Source organism: Malaclemys terrapin, chromosome 1 (assembly GCF_027887155.1).
Source record: "Malaclemys terrapin pileata isolate rMalTer1 chromosome 1, rMalTer1.hap1, whole genome shotgun sequence".
NCBI classification, from domain to species: domain Eukaryota; kingdom Metazoa; phylum Chordata; order Testudines; family Emydidae; genus Malaclemys; species Malaclemys terrapin.
Window position 1 is genome coordinate 131,696,228 of NC_071505.1, and position 11,276 is coordinate 131,707,503.

The window sequence follows — 11,276 nt, forward strand, 5'->3', positions numbered from 1 at the left end:
ACAAAGCATTACAGAAAAAGGGATGTAAAAACACAAACAGCCTACATTCATGTCTATTTTACCTCAAGTCCCACCATCTTAGTTGGGAATTAGGCAGGCCTAGCTTCTCCAGACATGTCAACGGGTTGCTGCTTGAGTGTCTTTTCAATCTGGTTCCCCCGTGCATCCCTAAGAGAATGTCCTTTTATATCCCATGAGAGTTCTAAGTTCCTCCTCACACCCCAGACGTCTTCACTGCTTGGGGGTTTTGTCCCCTCCTGTTCAAACCAGTTCCATAGGCTCAGAGGGGAACTGAGCCAGAATCAGCAGAGCTAGTAGTTCTGGCAATGTCCTTTAGCATTCCCTTTAATAGCAGCCGATAAGGGACCACTTGAGCCCCCTCTGCCTGACTTATTTCAGACATGCCCCTAGTGAGGAGCAGTTAAAGCAAACCATTCACACCAAAAACATCACCCCAGTAAAACTTATTACAGGGTCCTCCACATTTGCCACAGCCCCTAAGGCTGAAGGTGTTGCCTGTTTATTATTTCCAACCATAGCTGAAATGGGGACTTAGATACCAAAACTAGACATCAGATCCAGAGGGCTGACTCTGTTCTCCTTTGGACCAGTTTTATAACACAGTATCTCCATAGATTTCAGTGAAGTTATTTCTGATGAACATTACCATTAAGGGAGATCTGAATCTGGCCCCACGTCTCCACTATGGTGCTGCCAAAGCTTGTGGGCATGGCATTATGCTGGCTATTTTGAATAAGTAAATCTAATTGTATTTAAAATATGAATGCTGAGCTATTCTATGTCAATGAACTTTGTCAGCATTATACTTTAATCGTTTTATATTCATAAATCCGTAGAGTATCTTGAACACGGAGATGCTGGCATGTAATACTGTGAGTCAGCATAGAAATCATGCTGTATTTCCTGGTTAGAAACCCTCCCATTCCCGACACCGGTTAACTAATTTTGTCTTAGATAAATATCTCATTATTAGCTGCAGTGATCCCTACATTTCTCTATACATACTATAGGCAGTTTCTAGGCAATATTGTAAATACACCTATTATTACAGCTATCTAAAGCAACTGGACATTTTGTAGGGTGGCCACTGAACTATATAAGTATTCCTGTCTTTTATATAAACTATAAAGGTGGCTCTTGTTATGACAGAAAAGGCTAATAACTAGCTAGCTGTGGAGTCAATGGGGAGTGTCCCACATGTGTAAAGTAGTTGTTTTCAAGAAGAGAAATCCAAGTTGTCATTGTTTGGTGTGGAATGTGAACAGTTATCCAATGTTGCCATCCTGATCTATGTAAATAATCTTTACTCGTACAAGTGATCCCATTGATTTCACGGAGTAAGGATTACTCAAGTGAGTAAGGGCCACATGGTCAGGCTCCAAGATATGAGTAGTAGGTAGGGTGGGTGGGTAAGCCAGAACAGTACAAATGTCCTGCGATGAGGGCTGCAACACCCAATTAGCAGACTAAGGCCTGGTCTACACTGGGGGTGCGAGATAGACCAAAGATACACAACTTCAGCTACAAAAATAGCGTAGCTGAAGTCGACGTATCTTAGGTCGACTTACCTCGCGTCCTCATGGCGCGGGGTCAACTGCTGCCGCTCCCCCGTCGACTCCGCTTTCACCTCTCGCCACAGTGGAGTACAGGAGTTGACAGCAGAGCAATCGGGGATTGATTTATCGTGTCTACACTAGACGTGATAAATCGATCCCCCATAGATCGATCCCTACCCACCAATCCAGCGGGTAGTGTAGACATACCCTAAGAGAGAGCACTGAGTCATTGTGAGAGTGGACAGCACTTGTAACAAGCAGACCGCTGAAACCCAGAGGAAGGACATGGGGCACAGGCCACTTGCCGGTTTAAACTAAAGTAAATGGTGGATTCTCTGTAACTTGGAGTCTTTAAACCATGATTTGAGGACGTCAGTAACTCAGCCAGAGGTTGGGGGTCTATTACAGGAATGGGTGGGTGAGGTTCTGTGGCCTGTAATGTGCAGGAAGTCAGACTAGATAATCATGATGGTCCCTTCTGGCTTTAAAGTCTGTGAGACAGTAGAAAGAGCAAAAATCCTCCGATGGCTAATAGGGACATTGTGGGAAGCAATGGTGTGGCACGTCCAAAAAGCACTGCTGGTGATGGGGACTCTGCTCAGTGTTATCTTCTACTCACCTGTTCGTCTGTGGCAGACGAGATATAATTGTCTTAAAGCTATGCTCTGGGCCTCCTTTTGCCAAATTGCTCTTCTCTTTGTGCCCTGATCTCCTCCATTTCTCTATGTTGCTAGCAAATAACTCTCTAGCACAATACAGAACTATTACATGCTTTTAGATTGTCCTCCAAGTGTCTGTGAAGCATTCCTTCTCCCCTCCTCCATCCCCCCAATTTTTGTTGCCCAAGGTGGCTATACATTATTATTTTAGGTAGTCTCTCATCAGTCATTCCTGTGACATGGCCATCTCACTTCAGTGGTGTCTCTGGTATCTTGGTGTTGATTCCAGTTACTTGGACTTGCTCACAGCTTCATTGTCTGGTGTATGACTGTTAATTTACCTAGAAGATTGTCCACTGGCAGCAATGATGAAATGCACTGCTTGGGTTTACATGGCCTTGATAGGGCTGCAAAACAAAGAGCAGAGCAAAATCATAGCAGATATAATTCTAGTTCATTGTCTGGAGCTGCATCTCAGGTACATTCCAATTCTTCCCTCTGAGCAGAAAGTGTCTCCTGTACTGAAAACAAGAAACCCAAATTAAAAGTCTGACTCTCTACCAGACTAATCTGATGTTGGTTCAGTGAGAAACAAATGATAACATTTTTCTTCCTTTAATTATCAGGAAAATACTATGGGAAGATATTAGCAAGTTTGCTGGTCATTTCTGAATATCACCCGCCTCAGTGAAATCTTATCAAAGTCACAGCTTTGGCTAGAACACTAACTGTGATAAAACATAGGATATCTAACTCCAAACCCAGGAGACATGCTACAAACAGTGTCCCTTTTACTAGAAAAAAAACTATTTCTTTTTCTGGCAAATACGTTGGGAACAAGCTGACCTCTCTTATTCTTAGATTTCTGTGACCTCTGGAGATAAATGTAGTTGCAATAAGATTGAATTTTGCTCCTTACGGACATTACCAGAGATTAAGGTATCTTAAAAATAACCATAACAAGTTAGAAAATTCTCCCACTGAACATCCAGAATAAATTCTCTGAATATTTTGAGCAGCATTTTATGCAATGCTGTGAACTCTTTGGCACGACTTCCAAATAAACATTGCTGTGATGCTAATCAGTTGCATATCATTGGTTGTAATGATTTTTCAGAGCAGAAGGACATTTGTGTAGCTATTGCTAAAGGCAAATTAAAAGCAAACTGTGTTAAGTTATATGTCATTTTTATTGCCCTAGTCCTTTTAACCTTTATAATCTCACGCAATAATGGAGTACATGAAAACATGCTGGTCACATACGCACATTCAGAAGAGAAAGAAGGCAGATACAAATCTTTAAAGGGAGTTTTTTTTCGCATAAACCTGTTTCCTTTTGCACTGGACCTGTGAAGCTTTTTTTTTTTTTTTTGAATGAGCTGTTTCCCTAGTGACCTGGTATCCGTATCATCTGGACTCACAGATCTGTATGATTTCCATTTTTTCCAATTATTCCCATATTCACCTGCTTTATGATCCACAGTTTCAAAATACTGATGAGAGCCATCACTATCTCACAACTGGTCACTCATTTCTTCCTTATTTTTTCTTATCAAAGACCAATTTAAAATAAAAATAGAATAGCACATCCAGTTTTGAAATGACTGCCTAGGAAGGAGTACTGAGGAAAGGAATCTGGGGTCATAGTGGATCACAAACTAAATATGAGTTAACAGTATAAAACTATTGCAAAAAAAGGATACATCATCCTGGGATGTATTAGCAGGAGTGTTGTAAGCAAGAAGTAATTCTTCCGCTCTACTCAGCACTAATTAGGCCTCAACTGGAGTATTGTGTCCAGTTCTGGGTGCCACATTTCAGGAAAGATATGGACAAATTGGAGAAAGTCCAGAGAAGAGCAACAAAACTAATGAAAGGACTAGAAAGCATGACCTATGAGGAAACATTGAAAAAATTGGGTTTGTTTAGTCTGGAAAAGAGAAGTCCAAGAGGGGACATGATAACGGTTTTCAAGTACATAAAAGATTGTTACAAGGAGGAGGGAAGTAAATTGTTGCTGTTAACCTCTGAGGATAAGAAAAGAAGCAGTGGGCTTAAATTGCAGCAATGGCAGTTTAGGTTGGACATTAGGAAAAGCTTCCTAACTGTCAAGGTAATTAAGCACTGTAATAATTGCCTAGAGAGATTGTGGAATCTATATCATTGGAGATTTTTAACAGCAAATACATGTCAGGGATGGTCTAGATAAGATGGACCTGTCGCGGTCCTTTCCTATGACTCTATGATTACATTTAAGCCCACTACATTTTAGCCCACTGATATATTTGTACAAGGCCCTTTTTTATTTCTCTTAACCGCTATGTCTAACATTGATTCAGCTTCCTTTTTTACTCCGTCATTCTCTTCCAGCCTTAACTGACCCTTTGTATCTGTGTTTACTTTCCTCCAGGCTTCTCTGTTTCCAATACACATTCCTTTTTGCCTTCAGATTTTTGAGGCAGTCTGTTATAAAGCCACACCGGCCACTTCTTGTTCCTTTAAGACTGAAAGGGATTATTTAGGGTACGTCTACACTACCCACCAGATCGGCGGGTAGTGATCGATCTATCTGGGATTGATTTATCATGTCTAGTGTAGACATGATAAATCAATCCCCGATTGCTCTGCCATCGACTCCTATACTCCACCGCGGTGAGAGGCGGAAGTGGAGTTGAGGGGGGAGCGGCGGCAGTTGATCCCACGTCGTGAGGATGTGAGGTAAGTCGACCTAAGATACGTCGACTTCAGCTACGCTATACTCATAGCTGAAGTTGCATATCTTAGGTCGACTCCCCCCCCAGTGTAGACCAGGCCTCAGGTGTTTATATCCTTCAGCAGTTTGTGGATAGTTATAATGTCCAACCTTGGTTGTTACATACCATAATTGAGCAATATATATTCAGTGCTTTAATATTTTCTGGTAAGTCAGTCTCTACAGGCCCCTGATCATTTTTGCTTTTCTCTGAATTGCATTCAATTTGTCAATAGTCTTTTTTCATCCTGAGGTCCCCCATGTAGTATTCCAGGTGTGGTTTTTAATCTGAGCTGTTTACAGAAGAACTATTACCTCCTAGCTCCATCATGCCCTTGCTTATGCAGCTGCAAATTACACTGTCCTTTTCTGCTGCCATGTCACGTTGCAAATGTGTGCTAACTTGCTGTTCTCTGTCAGCCTTAGGCTCTTCCCACTGTATCTGCTTTCAAAGGGTGTCCCTCCAAGATCTGTATCTCATCTTCTCTTTAACTGTTTTGTTTTATTTATGCTACTTTGCAGTTTTCCAAAATTATTTTTATTTCCTGCCTTAATTTCTTACCACTCTTTGTCTGATATCTGTCCTTTTTTATGTTCGCAAAACATTCCAGTTTAGTAGCATCTGCAAGTTTTATTAACATCTTGTTTACTTCCTCTTCCAAAATATTAATGATAGTTATAAATAAAACAGGTTCGAACACCAATCTTTGCACAAGCCACTAATTGCCTTCTTTGATCTTAATACACTGCAGTATATCTTTATTCATTATATATTTGCAGCACGTCAGACCCTCTGCACTGAGGTGAGTTTAAGACTAGAACAGGTCTATATTTTATTTTCCAAAAGGAAATCCAACCACACTAGAAGATTTTCACCATTAGGGCCACGTTCCAATCTTGGTTACAGCTGTGTAAAACCAGAGTAACCCTGTTGGATTCGATAGAGGTATTCCAGGTCTACAATGGTGACTGAGATCGGATCCTGGAGTTGTAACTAATAGTGTGGAATGAAGTACCTAATGCTCCGGGGATTTAATTCTCTAGAGTTAAGCTGCTGCAAAGTTGTTTTATCAAAGCAATTAGTGTAATCTGTAGGTGGCAATTGCTGGAAAGTGTGCGCTAACCAAGCTATCTTCACTGGCAGGTACAAGGATTACAGAGAACCACCTTGGTCCCCAAATCCATATGAATTTTCTAAGCAGTACTGGTCAGTTTTATCTGCTCGCTTGGCTTTTGTTATTCTATTTCAGGTAAGTCTTTTGAGTTTACCATATTACAATTTCACGCACAAAAGCACCTCTGATAAGCTAATGTATGTGTATGGTGCATGCAGTTCATCTTGCCTGTACACTACAGGCACTGGCACCACCAGTACCGCTACACATGCGCATCCATAATATTTGAGATTCAGGATTCTAATCTGTGCACAGCGCTAGTATCCACCTCACAAAAACCTCCTTCTTAGCAGAGAAACTGAGGATGGAATGAGCATGGAGATTTGTTGGACCTAAACGTGGTCTTTTCAGGTCACGGATGAAGCACAATGGAGGGACAATGTGCGGTGGATGCTTGTATTGCTACTACCCATGCAATACTTGCTCTTGGGATAGAGAGCTTTGGTTTCTACCAGCTAAGCTGCTTGGTGCTCAGTACCTTTGAACATGTGCGTGGAATAAGCCTGCAGGGCCACTTGAGCCCCAATTCAGCAAAACACTTAAGCATGTGCTTAAGTCTATCCTTATATTTAGGACAACACTTAAATATGCATTTAACTCATCCATTCTGTTCAGTGGGAGTTAAGCACATGCATAAGTGATTTCTTGAACTGGGACATTTTCCTGAATCAGAACCTTATTTAGGTGCCTAATTTCAGACAGAGCTTAAACATGACATGTTTGAATGGTAATATGCCACTGGGTTGATGGGGCATTTCTAAGTATTCCGTAGCTGAGGTTTGATTCTGTTACAGTCTGTTTGAGTATTACAGACCCTTCCAGCCTAGCTAGCATTGTATGCTCTATTGCTCTTTCTTTTGCAGAACCTGGTCATGTTCCTCAGCGCGCTGGTTGACTGGATGATTCCTGACATTCCCAAGGACATCAGCGAACAAATCAAAAAGGAGAAGAGTATGCTTGTTGATTTCTTTCTGAAGGAAGAGCATGAGAAGCTGAAACTGATCGAAAGCTTTATCATGCGTGACAAGCACCGAAACAAAGGCGAGACAAAGGGCCGAAGGAACCGAGCGGCAAGCTTCTGCCACTTTAGCCGGAGTCAGCGAGGCAGCTTTACATCCTTTAGTTCACAGCACACAGAAGTATGACTCCTTAGGGGGAGGAAATGTACCATGGAACATGGGCAAAACCTGTATATTTACTGTGTGATGTGATCCTGAAACTGGAGCGAGGGAGGGAGGCACTGTTAGGCAGGGAGAGTGGAGGAGGGAGTCTGTCATTTCTCAAGAAACTTCAGGTGTTAGTTTCTCTATAACATTTTATACGCTATCCGGGCTACAGCGCTTTCAGCGTTATTCAATGCAAATTAAAGAGCCAGGTTATGGATGTGGCTGGCCCTTGCACAGAAGCATGGGAAATGGGGAGGGCAGAGTACAGCGTCTAGCACAATAGAGTTCTGGTCCATGGCAGGATCTCCTCGGGCTACCATAATATCAGTAATCAGGAGCCCTCCCCACTCTTGCATTCTCGGTGCCAAGACCAGCCACAATCCCAATCCCTGCACTCTCCTGAGTGCAAGGATTAATACCTGCTAACATGCCCCTAGGGCAATATATACTCCAAAGAGTCTTGGGCAATAGACCCTACCACACATGTTTCAGCAGAGCTGGCCAGCCACAGAGGGGGCTGAACTTTGCATCCTCTCAAAGGATGTAGCAATAAACACATTCTCTCTGCACACCCGGAGCTCTAGGAATCATTGTGCCTTCGTGATGCACAATGCCTCTTGGTGCTCTTACTGCAGTGGGGCTCGCCACAGCACCCCCGATGCAGAGCTATGGTTAAAGGCGCAAAATAGCAGGAAGAGAAAAAAATTAAGATTACTGAGCACTTTGGCCTACAGTTGTTGGCTTAGCAGGAGCCTGAATAATAAGCAGAGACAGCTCACAACATAAGCATCTGAAAGAAGTAAAGATGATAGAACTAGCTAAGCACATCGCTGTTTGTTGTTCTGAGCAAAATACTCTGGGCCTAATTCACCTCTCACTTAAACTGGGACTTCAATTCCAACTGGTGTCGATCTGAAGTAACTCTGTTGATATCAACACTGGTGTAAAACTGGTATAAGTGAAAGTAGAATGAAGCCTTGTAACTCGTGACAATATCTTCATGTATGTTGCTCCGGAAATAACAAAAAGTTGCTGTTGTGTATTTACTGTAAATCACGATGTTGTTATGCATAACTGTATTCTACTGAGAGAGGAAAAACAGGTTCACTAATTAGGTTTTTATCTAAATGCACCTAATGAATAATTTTATTCTGTTATGGATTAAGAATAAAACTTTCTTAAAAAATGTATTGCTTTTAATAGACCTTCTGAATCAATCTCAACTCAAAGCACATGTAGAGGAATCTCTCCTAACATATACTGCTGCACAGAATGCTTTGGAAACAAAGAAAGATCGTGCTCTTTCAGATGGGGCAACTTACAAAGTTCTATGATCTGACTGGATTTTTTGTTTAAATCTCCAAGATAATTTCATATATAGTCCTGGAGTCTTTGAATTTCACCTGTCCATCAGGAAGGAAAAATTGCTTTTTAAAAAATGACTCATTGTAACACAATGATATTCACTCAGCCCGACAGGTATGCATTTTAAGGTTGCAGGAATGTGCAGTATTATAGCATCTGACCTCATCCTTACTTGAAAAATCTCTTCACACAATGTCGTGAATTTAAACTACTGGCTATGTCTATCTGCTGTTTCCAGTTTACTGAGATAAGCAGGCAAGCTACAGGAAAAGATCATTTTGATTTAAAATAATCTACCCCCATCAACATAGTGCCTGAACCCCTTAAAATCTTTAACACATTTATTGTCATAAAACCCCTGTGAGGGAAGTGCTGTTATCCTGATTTTACAGGTGGGAATTTAGGCACAAAGAGACTTGCCCAGTGTCACCCAGGAAATCTGTAACAGTTGGGACTTGAAGCTTGGTCTCCTCACTCTTAAGCTATCAGCAGAACTGCTGGACCATCCTTCGTCACGAATTAATATTGCATTATTTCACTTTCCAGAATTCTAGGATTCCAAGAAGGCCTACCAAGGCTTCACATTTGACAATAATATAAATGTCCACTGTTTACGGTTATTTGTACTATGTGGTATTTTGATAGTAGCTTTGTGGGTTTGGAGTATTACACCTGGGATTTACATCTGTGGCTGATTGAAACGCAATTAATTTTTATCACATTGTTAGGCCTCCATTAGGAAGAAACTGGATTTGCCATACAGTGTGAATATAGGCCAGTTGAATATGTTGGGGCTAATGTTGCTCATTTAGATATTTGGTAGTGTGTATGCAGAAATGGGTTTAAAAGGGGATTTATAGGTCATGTGACACCAATTCTGTCAATCAATAGCTGGATTAAATCCATTCATCTGACCAATATCACTATTATTTTATAAATATTCATCAGAGGCTTAAGCTGCCAGACTGTGCTCCAGGTTGCCTGAAGAAACTGTAAAGAAGGGAATCTCACTGTTTTACAGTAAATAAACCTGTTCTCCAGAATATACCATAAATTCAAAATCTCCCCTTAAAAGGACACTGTTACAGTTTTGCAGTAATTAAAGTTTAACAGTTCAGGTTAGGTAATGGCTTTAAGTACAATCCCTCTTTTCAAATGCTTATAATTTATGGGGAAAAGAGGGGGCGGGGAATCTTTGAGGGCTGAAATGTTCCATGCTTGTTCTCAGTGATGAAGTAATTTTATTTTTAACTAAAAGTTTGAGCAAAATCTGATCATCTATTCCTGAACTATTGGAGTGTGAGAACATAGGCCAAGATTTTCTAAAAGTGACTAATGATTTTGGATGCCTCCATTTTTAGGTGCCCAAAGTGGTTAACACTTTATTGGAATCTAGTGTTCATAGTTGGCACGTGCTTTCTGAAATTGGGCCTCCTTAAGGTGACTGAAGTTGGGTGCCCAAAATTACTAGTCACTTTTCAAAGTGGTGGCTAGGGCGTGCCCCTTTTGGCTACTCAAAAATTGGTGAAACAATTCCTTCACAATGCCGCATATATTTAGCAATGGTTGTTATGTAGAATTTGAAAAAGTCTTGAGCAACTGAAAGAGGTGGTCTGGGTTAAAAGAGAGAATGCATTTCAACCTTTCCAATAAGAGCTATATGTGCACAGATATACATTTACCCTCTCAAAGTTCTCCTGAGGCTTATATACCTCACCCAGACAAGACTGGGAAAGAATTAAGGTAGCAATCGCAGCTATAAGGCAGACATTCTGATTGGAGCTATGCTGATACTGCAACCAGGGCTGACAGCTCATCTGTCCTTATCTGTGATATAGTTTCTATTGTATCTTGAACCTGAATGTTTCATTCATCAGGAATCCTGCAGGTTTGGTACTTAACTTTGGTGCAGTCCCTAAGAATTAGACACATGATTGCATTCCCATGGTAACCTCTGGCTTTTCCTGAGACTGCCTAGGAAAGTTTCCCATCCACTCCTGTAATTGTAGATCACTGATTTGTTCTTTATTTATTCCCAGTTTCTAACTTATCTCTTTCCCACAAAGCAAGACTTTATCTAATTCCTTTTTATCTGCATGATACGTGTAAGCCTACCCATAAAGTGCCTCCTTACCATAACTCATGTCTCTGAAGTACAGAATGATTCTGTTTCAAGAGGTGCACATGGAAAGCTGCCTCTGGGGAAGAAAAGACAGGAATGCGAGTAGAACCAGAAAGAGGTAATAAAACCTGTATACTATTGTCACTTCCTGCTATTGCAATGAAAATGATCCAAATCTCTGTGCAAAAAAAAAAAAAAAAAAAAATGCAGCAGAGACTTCTGAAGAAAGCTTAATGTTTAAAAAAAAATTAAAACTTCAAACAATGGGAACAAATAATGAAGTGTTCATGCAGGGCGATGTTCATAGAATCCTGCATAGATCCAGCTGGTCAATGCAAATCTAAATTAAATGTGACAAACCCTTTGTTAACACACTGTTAATATCACACAGTTGAGGACCACAAATGCAGCAATAGCTTGGTTGTGTTTCACAGCCTGTATATTTTATGCTATAAATTTA

The 11,276-nt window shown here is 40.9% G+C and overlaps 1 protein-coding gene across 1 annotated transcript in view; it reads left to right on the forward strand.

Moving 5' to 3' along the window:
• The window catches only part of ANO2 (anoctamin 2), a 288,718-nt gene extending 280,222 nt beyond the window's left edge, over positions 1-8,496 (forward strand). The window contains 2 exon segments of the mRNA XM_054016330.1: positions 6,133-6,238; positions 7,027-8,496. Of these exon segments, the coding sequence (XP_053872305.1) occupies positions 6,133-6,238; positions 7,027-7,308 (388 nt within the window). The 3' untranslated portion in view covers positions 7,309-8,496.
• Positions 8,497-11,276: the final 2,780 nt, after the last annotated feature.